Raw genomic sequence first — 23,604 nt, 5'->3', positions numbered from 1 at the left:
AGCAATATCGACTATTTTCTATTGTTCTTATATGTATACTATGAATATTGCAAAGAATATGATGGAATTAAATGCCTCTTAAAGGTTTATGCAATATCAATTAGAGATTAACCAAAAAGCCTCACATATTGATAGAAAATGGTTAATTACTATAATTTTTATGCTAACTGAAGTTATTATGCTTGTATCTCTGCAGCAGAATTGTAGTTTGGGTAACCTAAATTGTGTTAAAATCCAAAACACATAGTTTTGTCAGCACTGGATGTTACAAAGCTCTGTTGCCTACTACTCGTGTCTTGCAGTTGATTTACTGTTTTAACTGAAATATACTGAGGTTGTAAAACGACCCGACCACCTATTAGACAATAAAGAATCCACACAAGAGAGAAGTCTGGACTGATGGCTAAATTCTCTGGTGGTTAAGACGGTATAAACTCCAAAGGATGCTGGAATTTCATGAGTATAATCCTGGATGCCAATGTTACGATGTCTGACAAGGACTAAATGGTCACTGTAGCTTCTCTTTAAGTGAGTATATTAAACGAGATTGTTGTCATTTTGCTGACCTGGATAAGTAAATTCCAAAGCTGTTATGGAGAAAGAATGGGGTTTCAGTTTCTGTTTCCTAGAAAGTCAGACTGAAACAGAGAAACAACTGAACAAAAATTACACTGAAAGGCTCTTCCAGAGACCAGTGTTAGCTGAATAGTTCTTCAATGGCCTGAAAACACAATTGCAATACGATGTGTGAATAAAAACCTCACAGAGCATTCTGCAGTGCATGGTAAATAGCACCGAAGACAGGGAAGTAATAACAATCATTACTGGGCGGGTAGCATGGGAGAGCTGCAGGATGCGGTGCCTGACAGCGCTGAAACCTGCAGGTCTGAGGTCTGTTAAGGGAGGTGACAAAAACAGTGATTCCTATACATGTTAGCTCGACTATTAAAAGACCTGAAGGGAGCTTATGAAAATCCTGTATCAAATTGTGGTGGCTTGCTTTTTTTTTATTAGAGATTAAAATAAAATAAAATAAAATACATAAAATAAAATGGATTACTGAGGAAGAATTGTAGAGTCTCTACAAAGAGGGTGAGCAGCCTCAGACCTAACAAGCAAGGAAAGACTCAATTATGGCTTCCTCAGAGGGCAGCCACTGCTCACCTTTCAGGCCAAGAAGGAAAGCATCATCATGGCGGTAAAGAATTGTCACTTGAAGAGAGACTGGAAAATATAAGGAACCACCCTGCAATGGAAAGTATCGAAGCACTGAAAAGAAATGAAAGACAGCACCTACCTCTCTAGAAAAAAAATAATATAAGAAGTTTTTTTTGTTTTGGGCAAAATCTCATCTGTCAAGCAGATCAGTATTGCGGTCAGCCTAAGGAATGCTCAAGGACTCAGAGGGTTGGAGCTGTGAGAGGGAATTCACATGCACCAAACACGGCCTTGGAAAATTTGGGGATCCCTGCTCCGCCTGGATCCCTGCTCAGCGAGTCCTACCATCATTGCCTGATGTTTTTTGTTTGCTCCTGTATGGCTAACCTGTGTGTCAAAATAATCTGAAAAGCAGACTAAAAGGAAAACTAGATGTGCATGGCTGCATAGTGCTTTGAGTGGAACAAGTGACAGCACTAAAGCAAGGCTGGTCACATTCGTGGTGACATTCATGCCTGAGCGGTTGTTGCTTCTGACAGGGATGGGTGGTGACAGAAAAAAAACAGAAAGAGTGAGGCAGGGAGTGCTAATCAATTAGAAACAACTTTGACTAGAATACAACAGCACCAGTACTGCAGACCTTCTTGTTGGTGACAAATGATGTTGTACAGAGGTAGCCTCAACATGTGGCATATTCCAAAAGACAGAGCCTAGTACAGAGAACAGTGTTTCCACATTTCACCTTTCTCACTGATCCACGATGCTGTTTAGGTTTATTATAGCTGTTTTCTACCCAGAAGATTAAATCCTGGCCCTATGACGAACTTAAGCTATTTTAGGAATTTGTGCTCTGTTCTCCTCCTGTTGTAAACCTTCACTCAGCATTAACATGGACGTCTAAAGTGAAATCACTTTCTTAAAAAAAAAGATTCTTTTCAGAGATTTGAATTGTCTGTCAATGATTTTGCATTTCCTGCATAAATCTCACTAAGAAAATGACAGATGAAGACCTGTATCTCCTTCATACACAGCATTTTTCATTAATCTTGTACTTTAAATTGCCAGTCCTAGCCTGGGATTTGGCACACCAAATTGGGCTGTTTCTGCCAGCTGTCTTGTCCTCATTAATGAGGATTTCTGCACCATTAATGAAGACTTAGTTAATTTTGAAAAGGACACTCGATTTAGTAAAACATCCAGATTTCTTTCTCCCACAGCAATGAAGCATCACTGGAAATAAGAGAAGGAACAAACATTCATTTGACTCCAAGGCAAGTCAAAATGTGCATCCCAAGCCAATTAGGAAGTGCTCAGCACTACCTTGGCACTATTCGACAACTAGCACCATTATGCACATGACAAAGAAGAAAATATGTAAAGGCACAGAAATGGGGCGGGAGAGGGGAGACAATTGTTTCTCCCTGTTAATGGCCCAAAAGATCCTATATGGCTACTTGTTTTTTTGAACATCCAATTCTTAGTCCAGGTTAGACCTGGGGAAAAACTTTGTCTTGCAGTTACTCAAGACTTGGCTATACAAAGCCACAGTGGACTAGACCTGGTGTCGCTGGTGGTCCTGCTTTGAGGGGGTGGCAGGACTGGATGATCCCCAGAGGTCCCTTCTGACCGTTGTGTACCAAGGGGGCCAACAGCACAAGGATCGGGAGGGAAGGGTGCCTGTGGCTCCCTGAGGAGACCTGAAGCCATCCTGCTATCTTACTGCACACAAGTGTGTCTTCTAAAATAGCAGGGGAGTTTAAGGCTCAGCAGCCTCTAGCAATAGTGTGATTTCTCTTTCCTGAGAGAGGAAGTGGAAAGAAGTAAGCAAACAGAGACTGTTGAAGCAAAAGTTTCCATCATCTGCACGCTCTATTCTGCCCCAATGCTCTCTTCAGCTTTCTCCAATTTGGGGGCTTCTCAGCACAGCTCCCTCTCCCATCCCCATCCCGCTTAGGAGAGCTGCTCCCACCCACACCCTAGCTCTGCCTTTACAGGAGTCCACAGTGCACATTCCTAAGAAATGCATTTCTTGTGCCCATCTCCAAATGAAGATGCCTGCCCCCCTCCCATTTTGAGAATCATTGTCTTTCTCATTTTACTGCTTCTTCCAAACACTTATGACTTTCTGAGAGTCCCTTTGAAATTTTCACCTTGATTTATAATCATTTCATGCAACTTCCCAAATAACGCTATCCAGTCCAATACCACGTTCTATTCCTATTGTACACAATGATTTATTTTGACATCTGTATGGGAAATGACTGTGATACATTCTCAAATTCCTTCAGCAAGTTCTAAGTCATTTATGAATCCACTCTCCCTTCATCACAAAAGCAGGATGAAATGCAGAAATATGTCTCAATGTTCCCAGCCAGCATCCTTGCTTTTCTTTCCCATCGCCTGCTGTGCAGCTAGATGACCCCTCACAACTTTCCACCAACAAACTGGATGTACTCTTGGTGCTTCTCCATGCTAAATTACAATCCTGTAAATTATCATATAAGATAAATAGAAAACAAAATAAAAATCTTATTTATAGTCAGTGCAGACTATTTTATCAAAGGAAATAGTTGTTGCCATTTTTTTCTGAGAGACAGGAGAAACATCCAGAGGAACTTCAGCGTTGCCTCAAAGCTGCTGGCTCTCGTGTTTCTCTTGTTCTTTGGATCTCGTTGCTCCTTGCCCTCTCATGCTACTGTATATGCACATCTAGTGGAATTCATTTTGGGAATAAAGTTACAGTCTGGACCTGCTAAAGGGCCATGCAGAAAAATTTACTGCTTTGCATGTCTTTCAATCCCATCAGAAAAGGGCTGCAGTGGATGCAGCTCAGTCTCTTCAAAAATTCCACATCATTGGGCTCCTCCTGAGCTGCTGCTCACAGTCAGCATGCTGGCACTGCTGCCCTCACCCACCAAGGATCCTGCGCTCCAGAGCCTTCTCCAAATGAGACTTGGAGGTTCCCGAGCTCAGGCTGGGGAAAGCAGTAACCCTGGATGGCACTCCAGATCCCGGTCCTTCCTCACACTCCTGGGCACTGAACCACATTATTCAGGATAGGCTGCATGCCCACAGTCCACTGCTTTTTGCATTTTCATAGGGACTTTAAAAAGAAAGAAAGAAAAATGGAAGCATGTACGAAAAAGAGGTTTGGGACCTTTGTTTCCTGGCTGATAAAATATGATTATTTTTTTTTGTTGTTATAGTAACACTCCAACAGTGATGACAAACAGGAAAAGGAGCTCACAAAAGAAAGGAGCATTTTGATCGTCTACTCTACAAGCTTTTTTACAATACAAAATATGAAATCTAACTCACCCGTTTTTGCCATCTATCACAGATTGTCTTCTGTTATTGCTATACTTAAATAGAAAGTGCCACCATATTTAAAAAAAAATTTTTTTCCTAGAGAAGATGAGCATCAGACATGCATATAAACCATTAATGAGACAAAGTCAGCTCATCCATATAATTTTGAGATTCAGCTTCTACTTAGTCAGCAGGGACTCCAAAGTACATCCTAAATATTACCACCTGCTACCTAATTATACCTTGATAAGTTCACTCTTGAATAATTTTAAAAGCTATTGCTTAGTGGGTTTATGGTCTCTGTCATCCCTATATTACATTGCACAGCCATTTTAATTCCCTGCAAGGAAAACAGAAAAGTGAGAGAGCAAAGAAGCCTAGTGAAATGCGTGCAAGAACAGAAGATCTCGTTAGTGAATTATTTCAAATTAAACTATGCTATGCCCTTTCTTCCAACTAAGCACACAAAACCCCCCTGCTGTTAGAAGTGGTGGTTTCTTAAAAGCCACAAGGTGGCAATGTTTCAGAACGTTCCTGAGATATCTTGAAAAACTATATTTACCAGTAAGTCATTATTACAATCATAAACATAAAAGACTGTCCATAAAGTTGCCACCTAATGCACAGATTTGGAGGATGGCTAACATACATCCTGGTATGGTAGATGGTTGATGGTAGATGATCAATATACTACGGATGAACTGGATGCGTAGACGTGCACCATTTGACATCTTTCTATGGTTAACTGATTATTTTTATTTAAATAAAGGAAAGGCAGGATATGTCATCAGCATAGTGTTTAATGAGGCATTGGATTCCACATGGAACGTTATTAGTTACAATGGAGAAGGTAAGACGTCTGAGAGGAATTAGGGGAAGGTGAAGTCTTGGCTAAAACAGAGGGAACAACGGGAAGCATGGAGCGCAGAAGCATCGGGCTGGGGGGTGGGTGTAAAGACACCATAAAACTGCTCGAAGGTACAAAGTTCACAGGACAGCATACAAGAAGTGATAAGGATGACAAAAACTCAGCAGTACATTGTGCCTTTCAGGTACTATCCATGAGACGAAATGAGTGGGAAACCTCTGCGTGTAAAAAAGCTTGATACCCACTGACAACTGAATGACTGTGGAGTATTCGCATGATGCTACCCTAAAAAGGCAGCTGCAATTCCAGAATGGACTGAAAGATTGCTAGTAGGATAACTGGAGATAGGCTCCACAAATCTTGTTGAAACGGGAACAAAAGCAGAGAAAAGCAATGCGGATGAACAAGGAAACTAGAAGTATAAAAAGCATAGTCTGTTTTCCTGGTTGCCCTCATATGTACCAAATCAGAATGCTTTAGAAATATATCAGTAAGGATTAATCTTCAGAAAGGCAAGCTAGCAGCATTGGCACCAGATATAAACTAGCAATGAATAAATGACTGCAGCATCAACCTACCATTATTTATTATTTATTATTTATTTTTATGCCATATCCTTAGTATTAAGTCTCTTTGAAACCTAACTGGCAACATTGAAGGTATCCAAAAAACCATCACAGAAAACTTGACAGGGAAAAGATGATACTCATTTCAGTTAATGGAAATCTTCCTACTGGAAGTGAACTCGATCAAGAAGAAACTGAATTCACACAACCCAAGAGTGCCTTTATACTTAAGGCATCTTTATTCGCCTCACCATAGTGCAGGCAAGTAGCCATACTGATACAATCAGACCATTCTCTAGAGCAGGTAACTTTAAGCCCTCCTTATGCTTAGCAGGGAGGAAGGAACAGGCTTCTGCGGTACATTGCTACAGACAGGTATTTTGTGACTCCAGCAGTGATTGCATCTTCAAAGTGACCCCTTCAAACTAAGTGTGGAACACTGCATTGTTTGTCCCTTCAGCAAAGGCAGAAACAGGTACAGGAAAACAAGGTAAGGCAGGGAAAAATACAAAGCAGTGGCAAAACTTTTTGCCTTTCTGCAGTGAACATGGGGAAGAAAAAGAAAGGTCTGAAACTTTCCCTAGGTGCAGCCACCAGTGACCAAATAAGCAGCAATTATGGAATTGTATCCTTAAAACACACATTTCAAACATACTCTAACTCAGTGCTCTTCCTTTGAGGAACTGGAGTTAGGAGGTAAAGCATTAGTCTCAACACAAACTGCTTGTTTTAGTCTTGGTCACCGTTCTGTTCAAAAGCTGCGTGGGTCAGACATGCTACCAACCACAGAAACATCCAGAGAAGGTTAGAGGGTATGGGAAGACAGTAATACGGTATACTTGAAACTATCTGCTACGAAAACAAACAAAAAAATGTCAAGTGGTAGTTTTCAAAGCTTATCTTATATATTAAACATTAGTTTAGTCCTTGTTTCGATCTATCACACTCCAGTAGAATTTTAATAAGTGAGTTCTTGAGGACACATCAATGAAGATGAAATTTTTTTTGGCACACAACAGCCACTGAACATACCGTTCTAACTCTTCCCATGTGGAAAGAAAACATTTTGCCCATTCTTCTGCAAAGTCAGGAAGGTCAGGTTTCATCTTTCAGTGAAGTGATCCCCTGTGATCATTTTTTTTTTAGTGAAATGATCAGTAGTACTGACAGCGTGCATATGTGTTGAGTATCCATTTGTTAAATTTGTTATATTGAACAAATATAAATTTGTTAAAAACAAAAAGACACGCTTAAAACACAAATTCAAAAAAATTAATTTCTTTTTAAAAGGCTTTTCTGATTCCATTAAAGAGGGGCCTTAGAAATGAATAGGAGTACCTGTCACCTGCCAGTGCTGTGACCTAAGGGAACACAGAAGGGCTAACTCAGTGCCCAGGCAGCCTGCAGCCCGGGCACAGGGGAGCTCTGGTTTGCTGGAGGCTGAAGTGCCGCACAGCGCAATGCCTTCCACTGCCAACAGGGCTAGGACAACAACCCTGTCACTGTCTCTCCCTTCTTGCCTTCTGAAGATGCTAGGAGGATGGCACTGCAAGCAGCATCAGCTTTGCCGGCGCCACCCCCTTGCAGGCTAAGTGGAAGAGCAGGCAGAGCCCCACCGACGTACCCCTCCTGCACCGAGTTTCCTTTGCTGTTACAGGTTCACCTCTTCCAGCCCACACACACATCTGGTTTGTTCCAGCAATGGAACGCTGAATACCTGGACCAGGCATGTAGATATTCCTCAGGAAGTGACAGTCACAGAGCTCAACCTTCAGCAAGGCAGGGGCACCCCCTCTTCTGCCCTCACTAATCCTCCAGCCCCCAGCTAGTGGGATTTTCCCACAGAACGTGCTGGAGAAGGCACTGGCACTGTGGCCCTCTCTGCTTTTCCTCCACCCCACAACATACGACATCCTCCTTCACCACACTCCTTCTCCAAAATCACGATAGCTCCACCAGCAGCACACTGGTACGTGGCAAACCTGCTGCGGCGTGGGGCCAGCGCCGGGGAGCAGGGGAGGAAGGCTGCAGGCACTGCCTGTCCCCTGTCCTCACTGCTGGGGCACACAACGTCTGTGCCCGAGGGCCCAGGATGGGGGAACAACCGGAGGAACATTAAGGACACGATGCCACACCAGCACTTCACAGCATAGCTGTCGCCAGATACAGCACCCGCTGAGAGCTGTGGCAGCCACTCAGTATCAGCACGTGCCCTTTCTTATTACAGATTTTTGCCAGCGGTAGAACAAGCAGGAACTCTTCAGTGAAGATAAACTTTTTGATTGCCAGTGATAGAAACTGAGCTTAGGAGTGGGTGTAAGCTGACTGAGGATTTAAAAAAACCCAGGAACCTGAAGTCAAAAGCAATAATTTTAGAAGCTAAGTAAGCCATATGAATTGGTAAGCAGTTAGCATTTCCTTTTTCACAAACCACAGATGTCTTCAGTTTAGCAATATGAAAGCAAATCACAGTGCAAACCAGCAAAATGGAATAGATGCCAAAATCTCCAGAGACTAAGATACAATACTTTGCTTTGAAAAGTCTAGAATTTTTCTGATCTTGGTTAGAAAAACCTAAAAGGTTTTGTCCTTTGCTACTTGTCCTCATTTTGTCTTCACAGAGCAGGGAAGTGAGACTAACCCAACAGCAGAAAATCTCAGTGCCTTCCAAAGAGGAAAACACAAGGACCGACCACAAACATGCTAAGGAAGCAATGATTCTATTCACTCACTTAAAATAACAAGTGTGACTCAGATTTAGTTTGTTACTACATTGTCAAACTGGGAAATTCCTAATCAAATGTGCCTGAAAGGAAGCTAAACTCCAAATTAAATCAGTTTCTATTTCAGAGGTAACGGAGAACAGAAACCTTGGAAAGAATTTAAATTACGTGACAGACAGAAGTTCACTCTAGAATGGCAAACGTGAAAAAAAAATAATCCTAGAATTATATTTTTTAATCAGTTAATGGGATGTGGTCTAGCTCTTTACCTTCACAGAAGTTTGACCAAAAGGAACAGGCAAAATATCTATGAGAGTACATGTATGCAAATAGCATATACTGTCACACACTGGAATGAAACCAAGGTGTCCAGCTCAGTATCCTGATCATTGAGATAATCTGTGCTTAAGCAGGAGCGTAGCAACTCAGGAACCATTTGGCACACTGCAGGTGTGGCTGTGGCTGGACCACTTGCTGTCATGTGAAGCATCTGTGTGGCAGAGCTGCTGGTTGAGGGTGGAACCACCTTGAGTTTTAAGAGCGGCACAGCAAAAGTTGCGTCAAGCTCGTGTTAAAGCATTAACTAGCTTTTTGTTATAATTAAGACACTTCTAGAAGTGAAAACAATTCTACGGACAACAATAAAAATACACGTTAAGGGAACTTTCCTAATGACATCTTAAAGCTCCCTATGAATTCCTTCTGCTGAGGGAAGAAAGACCATCAAGGAATCACTCCCGAGGTTGCATTGTTTTATCCTGTGGCATCCTACTAAAATACATAATAACATTTCACAAGTGTCCACACAGCACTGATGTCGTGGATATTGCTCTAAATTTAAAAATCAGACATAAGAAATTACTTTTGAAGTGTCTGTCTTACTATTTAACTTAAGGATTTGAGGCACTATAGCCAGTGTTCTTCCTACCTATGATAATTTGCCTTAGCCACTGTTATCCACAATATTAGCTATTGAAAACTGTATGGTAGTGTATTTTTAATCACCTAGTGACAGGCCTGTGTGCTCTTATTCTGCCTCCTCCTCATTCTCTCTAATGGAACGTAGATGGAGCAAGTAGAAACGATAAACCGAAAAATTCACAGGAGTCAAACAACATCAGCATATGTAACTGACAGTCGTTTGAAGCAGAAAATATTTGAAGTTTCCAAACATTTACTTTAAAACTTCTAACAGCCAAAGTATCAACAGATTTTAGAATGATATAACTACTATTTTTTAACTTACCTATTTCTTGTCTACTCTAGTCAATGTAAGCCAGCACCCATTACAACATGTAAGAGCTTAACATAGGTGGCATGATTACAAAAAACCCCAAAACCCTGCATTAAAAAGCAGCCTAAACATCCCCTGATACACTGAGTATGAGTATATACCTTATACTAAAACCCAAAGTTCATATACCCTATTGCCTTCTTTAAAAATCTGCTCACTTGCCATAGTTCATACCTTGTATGAAAAAATGAAATGGCTGATAACCAATTTGATTCACATATTTACTGTGCTCGTTTTGGCTGGGATAGAATTAATTTTCTTCATAGTAGCTAGTATGGGGCTATGTTTTGGATCTGTGCTGGGAACAGCGTTGATAACGCAGAGATGTTTTCATTACTGCTGAGGGTGCCTGCACAGAGCCGAGGGCTGTTCTGCCTCTCACCCCACCCGCAGCGAGCAGGCTGGGGGGCACAAGGGGCTGGGAGGGGCACGGCTGGGACAGCTGCCCCCAGCAGACCCATGCATAGGGTCTGTTGCATAGGACACCATGCTCAGCACAAAGCTGGGGGAAGAAGAGGGAAGGGGGGGACATTCAGAGTGATGGCGTTTGCCTTCCCAAGCCCCCGCTGGGCATGCGGGAGCCCTGCTGCCAGGAGGGGGGCTGAGCCCCTCGTGCCCATGGGAGGTGGTGGGTGAACCCCCCCTTTTGCCGTGCTGTGTGCGCGGCTCCTGCTTTACCCATTAACCTGTTTTTACCTCAACCCACGATTTTTCTAATTTTTACTCCCCTGATTCTCTCCCCCATCCCCCTGGGGGGAGTGAGTGAGTGGCTGTGTGGGGCTTTCTTGCCAGCTGGGGTTAAACTACGACACTTGCTAACATCAGGAAGCTTTCAGGGGATGAAATGAAGTTAAACCAAATTGTTACAGAGCTGATCTGGCCTCCTGTTTTAAATGTGTCTTTAAAAAGACTTCTATAGATTTTCCTATGATTTAATTTTGCAAATTAAAGGCATGTGGGTAGAGTAATGCAATTATAATGCAATTAAAATGCAGGTACTTTGTACGATTTACAACTGTGTGGGTTTTTTGTGCATTACTGAGTTTCTGCGCTCTGACATTTCAGGTCCAGTTGCAAGGCACCTCTCTTTAATCACACAGCTGAGCTTATGTGTCCCCCTGGTAACCACTCCCAGGGAAAAAACGCGTCTTCAGCAAGGTGTCCAGGATAGAAGGGATGAACTACCCTTGCATGTGTCTACTAAGGATTACTGCCTATAAATTAAAAGGTTAGATTACAAGCCTCACTTTCACTTAGCCAGAGTTAGGTAAGAAGAACCCCAACAGCATGCCAAACAACACAGGTTCTAGCACTAACCACTTTCACATGAGAGGCTTATTCTGCATAGAGAGAGGTGCAACAGAGCTGTAAAATCAGAACACATGTATTTGTTTGCTATACCCTGCCTTGCAAGGGATAACAAGTGGTTCCTAATGGTTTCAGGTGGAAGCTGAAGCCTTCCACCTGGAGCTCTGCAATTAACTTGAGTACCCTCAGATTTATTATCTGCTGTATGAAGGATAAACACTTGCATGACTATTGTATGACTGGGGTCTAACAGATGCTAGTAGCTGGAAAGTGTCTGGGCAATTATTGCTGTGTGGGAGGGAGAAACTTGCCTCTGCAACTGAACAAGGTGGAAGATCGACCAGTGGTGCTGTGCAGCTGCATAAAGGGAGTCAACAGGTCAGCTCAGCTCTGTGTAAGGATCTAAGCAGCCAAAGGTGGCAAACGAAGCAAAGAGCAGGTCTAGCTCCCATCTGTGCTGCTGCTGCTGCTATCTGGGTAAGAGGCACTGCTGGCCAGCCTGCATGGGTGGGCGTGAAGCCCAGCAGTTCAAACCTAGAGCCTGCAATGCTCCAAATTTTCCCTTCTCCCTGACCCTAGAAAAGAAAAAACCAGCTATTTGAAGGTGGACTTTCCTGTGTAAGGTTGTGATTTGATGACACAATACATTCAATTTTAAGCCTCCTTGTAAGACAGAATATAGTACTAATATGGTGCAGGTTCACCCTGTCAGCTAAAATTAGTTAGTTCACCTATGTTTTACAAAGATTGTATCAGCTAGTTTTTTGGGGGGATCAGGTTATCAACGCTCGTGCTGCAAGATGTGTAAAATCAGGATCAACTCCCTGTTGCACACTAGATAATTTGACAAGAACATGTTTTTTCTGCCTACACATGATCCAGATGAAATTTTTGCTGCAGGGCAATTTGCTGATGCACAGAGCCAGCGTGAATGATTATGGAAACACGGCCTGTGTTTTAATGATAGAGTTCATGTTTTCTTCGGCATTGCAATGAGAAAAGATGCAAGATCCTGAGAATAAAAAGTATGGGAAACATGAAGAGAACCTGATTATGCATTGATAAGCATGCTGTTAGGCACCCTAGAAATTACTTCTGCCTGAGGCTGTGCAAATAACTAATTCTTCAGTTTGGCTGCTGAACTGGAAGAAAAAAAAAAACAACCCAAATGAAAGTCCAACATGGTCTGCTTTATTCAAATTCTTTTTTTTCCCTTTTTTCATAAATGCTTGAAATCAAACATAATGGAATAAAACCATCGGAAAGTTGCTGCGGGTGTCATCCTTTTACCCAAAGGTACAGGAGGTAGTACACATATCCAAAACGTGTAATATCTAGACTGAATTGTTTTGAAGGGGGATCTTCAACTCAGCAGAGAATAGGAACCCAAAACATCCTAAGCAGCAGTTCAAAGTATTCTGCACTGAGACTCGTGGTATCTTTTGCTGACAAAAGTTCATTTTCCATAGATAGTTATTAATCAAATCTCAGCCATGTCCCAACTACTATATATGCAATGTTAAGGATACTGCCCTAAAATGCAGCAGACACTTGGAAGGCATACACATATACATGCAGACATTTATATGCACAATTCAGCATTGCATAAAGAGAATTTCACTAGTTTCAAACACTCTGGTGAAGAGGTACAGTAGCACAGGATGGAGCAACACCAAGGTGCTTGTTTGTCTCCCAGAACCAGCAGCAGTGCAGCAGCATGGTGTTGTACCAGCAAAGGGAACAACCCTACCTCTCAGCAAAACCGATCAGGCTACCTGGAGTGCCATGCTTCTGGCACCGAATCTAGCCACAGAGCTGGCTGTCTCAGCCCGGTGCCTCCCAGTTCCCTGTCGTTTTTAGTGCCTCCTTCAGCTTCTCACGTTAAAGCATGTAATAAACTTCATGCATTGTAGTGGAGTACACGACTATTTCATGAAAGACGGGTGCCACCCCTAAATATATCCTTCAAAACCAGTGGTTTGAGTGACAGACTAAATATGAATTCACAAATAGGTTCTAAGATAGCCAATACACCATTCTGGACTTTGCCGTTCTCCAGTTGTTCTCCCACCATCACATTCTAATTGTGAGCATGTACAAAAGTCACGTTTAGGAGGGAAGGAAAAACCTAAACAAGCTGCTTGAAAGATTGTCTTTGTTTTGTAAATATATTTGCAGGTACTTATGCAATTAAAGACCAGTGATGATATCTAAGCTGGTTTTGTGGGCTTTAGAGGTTTGCATGAAGTCAAACATTCTTCCAGCCTTCCTCATATGAAAACAGCAAGCAATTTTCACATCAGCCTGTGCTGCAGCAAGTGCATTTCACTGATGGAAACTATATGCTTTATCTCCAAACCCAATGCATGAATACGCATTAAAATATTCTTATTGTTGGCAGGGCCGGGGGAAACGTAAGTAAGATTTGTTACAAAGTCAGCAAGATTGGGGTAGGAAACAGCTTCCATCAGGAGAATCAACAAGCTGCAATTCTTCAGCTTGGAAAGAGATGAACAGGGTTATGAGATGTGTCTACAGCACTGAGAGTAGCATAGAAAAGGTTACTGTAGAATGATTACTCATAATTTATCACAGAAATAAGAGCTGGAGGGAACCCAATCAAGTCATCAGACAACAAGTCTATGACAAATAAAAGGAAGCTCTGTTTCACAGAGTGTGCAATTAGAGTGAAATTCCCCATCACAAAACTATGAGGACAAAACTATACACACACTGGAAGAGAGACTCAGAAAATGGGTGGCTATAAACACAGGGGTCCGGTTGCACTTCAGATTTAGACAGGCTCGGAGTCAGAATGCTACTGCTTCCTTGAGCACCACTTCAGGAGCCACCACATGGAGAATTGATATCTGGAGAGCCACAGCTTCCTTACTGGTTTCCCCTCTGCATCAGATGGCGAGCAGCCTCCAGCAGCAGCAGATTGCTACTTTCTCTACACTGAACGGATCCCCCATTCCCCATCCTCCCTGCTTGCTCCTTTCTGGCTTGCTTGGGAAGGGGTGAAGCTGCCTGGAGGCTGCTCTCAGGATGGGTAGGGACAGCTACCGCTGGGAGCCCTCCAGGGAGCAGGGTGACAACGCCTTGCTTGTTGCATGGGCAAAGGATGATCTGAACAAGCGCAGCTCCAGGGAACAGGACCCACCACCTCACAATATTTATTCTCGCTCTGCAGAGGATGGTCTTACTGCTGAGATTCGTAGACAACAAGGGAAGCAGCTTATCCCAAGTGAATGATTGTAACTATTTGCTCATGGTCTAAAACTTGGGTTTTGGTGTAACCCTGGGATTGCAGGCTAACATTCAGCCACATAACGAACGATGCAACCGTCGAGGCCAGTTATTTGTTGTAACCACAGAGAACAGAGAGTAGGATGAACATTAAACTGACTTTCAAAATAAACAGAGTCCGTCTGCTCCCTTACTCCCCAGCAACACTCCTAAAGCCTGCCTGCAGATTCCTCCATGACGACTCCAAAAATGCTACAACATGAGATCTTTGCCTTTGCTCATAAAAATAGATTTATCAAAATTATCAGGTGAGACCGTTACTACAAATGCATCCCATATGAGGAGATTCACTTGTAAGTAGGGCACAGAGGAAGAAATCTCACTTACAGTTGCAGCTGTGGCATCTGTCTCACACAGTCAACACTTTAACTCCAGAAGGCTGTGTATGTTCAAAAGCCAAGAGTATGTTCTTTCCTTTCCCGCTAGAGACTTGCACAGAAATATCAGGGAAAGGTTTTAGCATTTTGGATTACAGTTCTCAATGTGAAAGGGCTATAGTATTTAGGTTAGAGCGTTCAAATGAAACAAGAAAGTCTGAAGAAAAAATTCCATTCTTTTTAACATGTAATGTTGGTACTTCAGGGAACAAAAGGAATGATCACAAAAATTGAACTAGGTCAGTAACATCTCTTTTCCTCTCAAACATTCTTGAGTGTTGCCAGCTGGAAACTTCGGCTAAGTTATGCCACAGCAACTGCAGAATAATTCTGTAGCTTGTAATCACATCTTAATTCTCGCCCTGGTTTTAGAAGTATACTGACGTAGTGTGAGAGCAGCCACAGCAAGGATTTTGGTGGTACTTTTGACAGGTAATTAGCATACTTAACCACTGCATTGAGTTTTGTACTGTGTTGCATAAAGTTAATTTCACATGTGCAGGAGAAAAGTGTATTCTCTTCACTGACCTCTATACTGCACTGGAAAAACATGTGCAGGATTCTCTAGGTATACTGTCAACCATAATGGTACCTATGTGTGATGGTTTGGGTTTCTTGGGTTTAGACATGCATGGATAAATTATAAAATAAGACAGATTGCTAACGTGTTAACAAGAGAAACACAAAAAAATCTATATTATTTTCATACTGGATCCCAGAAGTGGGTTTTCAAAGGCACAAATGGCAGGGTTGCCTAGATCCCACAAAAATTCACTCATGGCACAATTATGCCTTTGAAAATTTGCAGCTTTGGATTGCAAAAGACCAGAATCAAACCTAACGGCCTTGATCCTAATACCATTTTTACACAGCCAGCAAAGATACACAGTCATTCAAAGAAGATGCCTACTTACTCCAGAGTACATTCAGGTCACGAAAATGCATTCACTGAATTCGTAACAGAAAGTGCTTAAGGACCCACATTATTTCACGCATAGGAATAGACTTGCTAGAGAAACTGCAAAGGAAGGTGAGTAAAAGTGTGTGAGGTACACAAGCTTTGAGGACACCAACATCTTGTATAGCAAGGTTTGAGAACCACTGAAGTCCTTTATTGACGTAAGTTACCATCATTCCACAGCAGTCAATGGAGTTACACCTATGTATTCCAGTGTGGCCGTCTTTTACCACCTAGACAGAAAGTAAAATGTAGTCCAAACCTTACGTATGAACACATCTTGGAAGGTTTAGGATTCAGACCTGTAAGTAACAACAGCAAGCTCCACAATATAGCAAGTTTTCTCATTGTTTCCAAATCTGTTTGGAAGATTGATTGATTGAAGATTGATTGATAAAACTGTGTGAAATACACCATCAAACTACTAAGGTGGCTTTTGAGAAAAAGAATAGATCACAGTTATACCACAGTTATTCATGTGTGTCAGTGCAGTCCCCTGCCCCCAAAATGTTGACTTTTGTTTATGAGTGTCATGAATGCAAACAAGTTACAACACACAGCCAGAAGTATTTACAGCGTATCTAACACCCACCCAAAAACATCCATGCAGAACACCCCCAGGATCCTAGATTGCAATAGCATGTTAGCTTTGCCTTAGCCCTAACATACATCCTCTCTGGTGCTCGAGCTGTCAGCAGCCGTGGGGCCAGCCTGCACCTTCTGTGCGCGGCAGATGAAGAGTGTGCATGCACTGGGGAGGAAGAGCTGCAGCAAGTGGGGCAGGCAGCACCCTCCCTTCGCAATGGAAATGCACACGTGCCTTGTCGCACTCTGGGCAGCAATGCCCTGACTTGTGGTTCACGTAACTACAGCCATCTTAGAAGAAAGAGAGAAAAAGTAGTAAGGCTTAGAAACTGACCTGTTTTTCATTTTCATCCTCCAGCCTCAGCCTGTCCTCAATGCAGTTCCTCGCCTGAAGGAATGCCTTCCTCTGAGCCCTTTCTGTCAAAATCCTCACAAAGACCCCATACAAATTTACACTGACAAAAAGGATTGCATTGGCCACAAGCTGTAAGAAAGAAAGAAAAATAAATGAATATTTTAAAATACAGATTTTTATGTTACATTTCTACTCAGCAAAATTACAAAAAAAAAAAAAAATGAAGAAAAAAAAAAGGAAAAGCACAGTCTTTAAAAATTCTGCCTCGTTAGTCAAGCAGGGAAATCATTATAGCAGCTACCACACATCCGGGCTAGTAACACTGCATAATACAGAACTCCGCACCTATGAAAGTTAATTTCTCTTACAATGATCTGTAGCTTATCAATTTCATTCAGCATCGGTTCCTCCATCAGCCCATTGACAGATCTGTCCATCTAATAAGGAAAGCAGTATCTTCAGCATTTGTTCTGTTACAAGATGCCCAGAAGACCAACATTATTCTCCTAGGCCTTCATAAAGCAGGGATATTGTCCCTTTTTTAATAGTGGAGAAGCAAGGCACTGCCAAAATCTACTAAAACAAACGTGTGCCTGGGTGCCCCCAGCTTTTATATTGTGCAGATTACAACTGGAAAATTTGCTTCTCTTCCCATATCTATAATGTGATATACCATATTTTTCTGAGAAATCATCCAAAATATCATTGATGCTGTCCTGCAGCAGACCTCTCAGAAGGTGCTGAGTGCCTTCAAGTGATGGCCCTTGGCATAAACCAAGCCCCTCTGCAATGCTACAAGCAGAAGCAATGAATTAGTTTGGAATTACTTCTGTGAACAGTGCTTCGGTGAAGGACACATAAATGACCCAACTGCCCTTCTGGGTTTTTTTTAATGATTTTTCAATATGTAATAAAGATAGTTAACTAACACAATAACTCAAGAGGGGTTTGCACACAACCCCTCTATCTAAGATAATCCTGTCCAAGTTTCTTGCCACATCTCTGATGTGTGAAACGTCTTCAGGTAGTAAATTTCACAGTGCAATGCAGTGTTTGTTTAGAAAGGAGGTAATAAGGCCTGTTTACCCAATATCTTTTCGGTCTTAATCTCCTTATTTACTCTAATTACTACCACAGCACCCACCATGATATGGATTCGCGGGACTCAGAAATCCTAAAATTTCAGAAATCAGCTGGCACATAAATTGGCCAAGCTGGTAATAATAAGGGCAAAGACAGACACTACAGCAAGTAACAATTCCTATTAAATTCCTATGCACATAAAATAGTTTATAAAGACCATATAGCTGACATTTATTTCTTAATTCAAGGTATATGTTTCAAGGTAGTACATCTCTACTGTTGCATGATCTGCCACTGTAAATTGGAGACCACTGCCCTTGTTTGCACTGCATGGTGACTCCAGCTGTGCCAACAACACAATCAAATCTTAAGAAACATAAAACCATTGACATTGTTGTAGAGACTCCTTGCTGACTAATGGGACTAGGGTTAAGGGCTTGAATTCAGCCAATATGGTAAGCAGAGATCCAAAATGACATCCAGAAACTCCCTGCTGATTTTGGAGAGCCTTGGGAAATGTTTCACCCTACAAAAACAAGAAGGAAGTTTCTGGTATGTGTAACTCATGGCAGGGTACATCTCCACCTCCTACATCTCAGTACAGTGGGGAGAACTGCAAAATTAATTCTAGGTGGGCACTCCAGAGCTTCATGGATCCACAAGTCCTCTAACTTTTACCTTCGTACCTGGTGGTTATAAGTTATCAGGACATCAACGACTTCCCTACAGTCTCACCTGCACAAAATCAAGATACTCTGTGACAGTAAGGGGAGCTGTGCCTAGCACTAGTGTTTTATTTCTCCTCAGATACCCAAAAAGGAAACAGTTATCTCACAAGAGCTACCACTAGTGATAAATGGTGTTACGGCTTCCTCCTTAGAACTGCAAAACGTTGCGTCAGGTGTCATCACAGATGCATTTCAACGTAAGAATCTTATACACCAGTTACTTACACGTCACTTCTCAGAGATAATATAGCTGGTAAAACTCTGAAGATGAAAAGCAGTACACAAGCATATTATTTCATGATACAGGCTGAGCCTAAACAGTCTGCAATTCCTATCCTGCTTTATTTTGCTTTGTCACAGAGAACTGTTTGAGGTATATGAATTTTCAGCACAAGTCAAAGCCTACTGAAATGAAATTACTGTAGAAATGCCAGTAGAATCTGACTTTCAGAGACATGAATGTGGCCGCACTCACCTTATCCCTGCATTTTATCATGCTGAAGTATAGTGACAACAGTGTATTTTAAAGGTAATTCTTAGAAGCGCAATGGAATAAAAATAGAAAGGATTTGTAAAAGCTGTACTCAAAGGCAGAGAGAGAGTCCACAGAATAAACAGTCAAGACAGTTATGGGCAGTGCAACTGCTTGACCCTGTCCATATACAGAACAGCTGTTAATAACACAAGGGGGGAAATTAAACCAGCCCAAGACATAAATAATTACTTCTAGAGAGGATATATATATATATATATAAAAAAAAAAAAAAAAAAGAGTTAACTCAGTTTCTGGTCTTCAACTGTAAGCAGTAAAAGACCATATATTCTAACAATCTGCCAGCTGTTCTGGGACTATCATTACAATTTCCCTCAAGCAACAGTGATCACCTGGACTGGGGGTAACCAGTAGGTGGGTTCCTGCAATCATGCAGCCACTTTCAGACTCAGCAGGGTAAGTCATTTTCTGACACGCTTTGAACAGTTTAAGATGAAACAGAGGCTTAGCTGTCAGCTCTGGCCTGCAGGGAATCAGGAAAAGTGATAAAGCAAGTAAAAGATTCATAGATTTCAAAATGTGAGAAAAGAAAGTAGGGCAGGCTGTCTCCTGAGGTAAGAGTTCCTTCCCTTCACGACCCGTTTTCTGCTTAATTACTACTTTTTCTCCAACTGCAAACTGCATCCATCTCTCTCTCTAGATTTCTCAAATGCATGCCATTTCCTACTCCCTTTCATTTTAATATGTAAATATATACCTCTATATATACACACATACCTACACATATAACTTACACACATTACATGCCATAACTCCAGGAAAGACTAAGAGACTTGCTGTTAAAACTAAGGATCTTTGGAGAGGTCCTGAGGCATCCAGAACTGCTGAAATATCAAGGAATTTAAAACATTCCTCCAACATTATTCCCTATACTACTGCTTAGTAACAAGGAGTGCTCTTCAGGTTTCACCATCACCTTCTATTTACAGAACTACCAAACAACCAATTTACTTAATGCAACACAAAGTGACTCAAAGACATTTTTATGTTGCAACCTCTTTCAAACGATGCTATTCTCTCATTCCATTATGAGATTACAGATCAGCCAGAATATAAAAAGGGCATCAGGCTCATGAAAGCCCTTTTTTTTTTTTAAAAAATTTATTTATTGTTATCAGTGAATCTTGTATTGTGCATTCTGAATACCTGCTGCACATCAGCACCAACCTCCTGAGCTTTAAGCTTCTCTAGTCCTTAGCAGGGCACACTTTCTATCACTGGATGAACTCAGGCATGGTTCCTTGTGCTCGCTCTAGAGGGTGTTGCCAAAGGCAGATTTCCAGCACAGAGAGCTAGTTCTTGTCATCTGTCTTGTCTAGTTCTGTCAGTGAAGAGGCATTGGCAGCTCCAGCAGGTAGTTCCACCAGATTTCTGTCCCTCCTGTCTTTTTCTCCATTGACTCTCAAGTTAACACCCATCAAGGAGTGAGCAAATAATTCCGGAGGGAAGAAGCATGTAACATGCACCCACATACACAGGTCTTGAGAGTTCAATTCAACTTCTTTTTCTCCCCCACACAGAATTATCTCCCACTTCTTGAATGTCTCCTGCGATTGTTTGAGAGACTCTTCAAAGAGTTGCTTGAAACTTTTCTCTCTATTCCAGATAGGATTTATTCCGCACTTCTTTTTCCTTCAAAGCAAGAATCCTCATGTGTGCATTCATGCATGCACTTGCTCTCTCTCAAAAGAAAAGGTGAAAAATTCTTCTAAGTGCCATTTTTTGTCTTTTGAAAGGACTTCGCTTATTCAGCAGACCAATTTTCCTACCAGGTGAACAGCAGATATTTCAAACCTGGGTCTGGTTTTCATTGTAGAGTCAATTTCTGGGTTTCCCGCAATATTGTCTCATAGAAAAATGTGGCTGTTTCACAAAGGTGTAAATGACTTCTGGATCACCCAAGGACTTCTCTACAAAGCGGCATTCATGTGGATGGATATTGAAATACCCAACTGAAGTAGACCAAATGAGAAATATAAATTACCAGAGAAGAAATCTTCAGGAGACAGGGATTTCAAAAGTTAGCACTCCCAGGATTATAATTCAGTGGCTAATATCAATATTTGATTTATTTTCATCAACGTGAGTTCTTGTGATATCCCGTGACTTAGAAAAGAGTGGAATTATGTAGGAAATACAGCCAGGATTTCCAGGTAAAGGCTAACATTTCCAGAAAAGACAATGGACTTGTATGTCTTAACCCTCAGCTACCTGTGAAGACCAGAGGTATAGCAGGCCTGAATTCTACTTCCAGTGTTCTCTGTTAATTGAATTTTACTGCAAGTAATTTCTGTGCCTTGTAATTGTTGTTCCTGTTATGCAGAATACTTTGAGATATGGAAATGAGATGCATTATTGTAAACTAGGAATGTCTATTGTGAGGCACGCCTCTACAGAAAGAGCCATGAACAGCTTCCTAAAACGAGCCAGTGCTTCCACCATTAAAACTCTTGAAGAGCAAGGTGAGACTGGGCCATTTATGCAAACTGTTGATACCACAAACAAGACCTTTTACAAGTTTAAACAAAAATAGTTTCCCTTTTTCCTTGTACGGAAAATGTTACCATTAGAGCACAAGACTGCATAGCAGAGAATGCACAATTGCCTCTTGATTCTGACATGGTTTTGTCAAGTCTAGTAATCCACTTAACCAACTCATTTTGCAGCTTTTCGAGAACACTTAATTACTGCAGCTGCTCCCTCCGTTCACCAAAATGGCATAACACAATAGCAGAGAACTTCTCCTTAGTTCCTGACTGTCCCAAAAAGCACACCCTCCTACCCGAGAAGGCAGCAAAACAGATTTTCTCCGGATTCTATAACCTTTGAGTAAACATCCCTCTCTTATTTTTCCTAGGTTTTGTCCTGACTGGTTTACGCCATATACTAAGAAAATACTGTTCTGCTGTGCTATCATCTGTGGTTTCTGTCTTCCTTCACATCCCTCCTGAATCTACAGCATAGTCTAACGGGATTAATTATTTCATTAATAACTAATAACTAATAACTGCGACTGGTTATTTCAGTGATAATATGTTGAATGAGAGCAGATGTCCCTGTTGAGGAAAAGACAGTAGCATTGGGGTGTCTATAACCATACAAGCGAAGCCAGTTAGGATAGCTAGGATGCTATGTCCATTAACCACAGGCAGGTCTTTTGAAGTGTACAGGCACAATGTGTAATTGCAGAAATCCACTCTGTGTCTCTCCCCTTGTTTGCATACCTATTTGACCAAAGTACAACACACAATTTATAACTGCTGTTTAAAATACATGCCATAAAGTTTTTCTAAAAAATGCCCTCTGCAAAAGCAGAGTCACTGAGAGACATCGAGCTCCCCAGTGGTAAAAAAGTTCATTTGTTGCATCTTTCTCTGAAGGATATGTCCTTTCAACTTGGAAATATGCACAACTAACTTTCATGTACCAAGACTTTTAGGTTTGTTTGGTTTTTTTTTAATGTTTTGTTAGGAAGACAGAAAGAAGACTGACATGCAAGCACTTTTGTTCTTATCTGCATTTTTTAAAAATTAAAAAAAAGGCACCTGATTTTTAGGGAATAGGAAAAATACCAGACAGAGGACTTATAGATAATATGCAACAGAGCACTGATACATGAAATTTTAGAAATAAGAAATAAAGGACCGGATGGAAAATACTGCAAGCAGCATCCAGGCTGGAATACCTTCAAGCCTAGCTTCTCAATCACTTCAAACCATTCCAAGTAATGAATAACTTCATAAAAGCTGTATTTTTTTATTTTTTTTTTTTTTGGGGGGGAGGGGGAAATAGGGGTGCGGAAAAGTAAGACCTAAACACGTAGCAGTATTCTATTGGAAATGGTTGGTACAACTGCAACAGTAACGTTTGAAACTTGCCAAGTACAGCATTGGGCTTTTGCACTTCAGAAATTCAAAAAAGAAATAAGAAAATGTCCTGATTTATCTCTGTCCTAAGTCTGTTTGTATACATCGTGTCTGCATACTGATACACATTTGTGAGTTGGTTCTTGACAGTATGAGAACAACATCAATTATTTCTCTTGGTTTCATATTTGTATCTATTAAGCCCAGCTGAGGTTAGTATCATCTATCTTTCTATATATCAAACCAGACCTTACAGATAGATAGTTGGAGGTTACTTTTACATAAGCCAAACTCTATCCAAAGCCCACAGAAGTGCTGGGGGTATTCCAGACAGAAGAGAATATCTGAAGGGTATTACATGTGAAGCAAAATGTGAAGAATAATTTCCCAGTCATCCATACTAATCACTCAAGTCTAGGCACCCAAAAGGACCGGTGGATGTCCATCGTTTTTCATTATAGGAGAGGCTATGAATGTCTCTCAGATAAGATATGAGAGATATGATATCTCAGCGGTAGCTTTCTCTTGCTGCTATATTACGGTACTGCACTCCAGAGTGTGTAA

The 23,604-nt window shown here is 41.4% G+C and overlaps 1 protein-coding gene across 2 annotated transcripts in view; it reads right to left on the bottom strand.

Annotated features, from left to right (window-relative positions):
- Window positions 1-23,604, bottom strand: part of ADCY1 (adenylate cyclase 1) — a 154,294-nt gene that overhangs the window by 97,128 nt on the left and 33,562 nt on the right. For both annotated transcript variants that reach the window (XR_005103897.1, XM_037385341.1), the window contains exon 2: window positions 16,790-16,939. Coding sequence is in view for 1 of the 2 variants with exons in the window: in XM_037385341.1 (XP_037241238.1) it covers window positions 16,790-16,939 (150 nt within the window). In the remaining variant the exon portion in view is untranslated. The remainder of the gene's footprint in view (window positions 1-16,789; window positions 16,940-23,604) is intronic.

Source organism: Falco rusticolus, chromosome 4, assembly GCF_015220075.1.
Source record: "Falco rusticolus isolate bFalRus1 chromosome 4, bFalRus1.pri, whole genome shotgun sequence".
In the NCBI taxonomy this organism is placed as follows: domain Eukaryota; kingdom Metazoa; phylum Chordata; class Aves; order Falconiformes; family Falconidae; genus Falco; species Falco rusticolus.
This window is presented reverse-complemented; position numbering and strand designations above follow the sequence as displayed.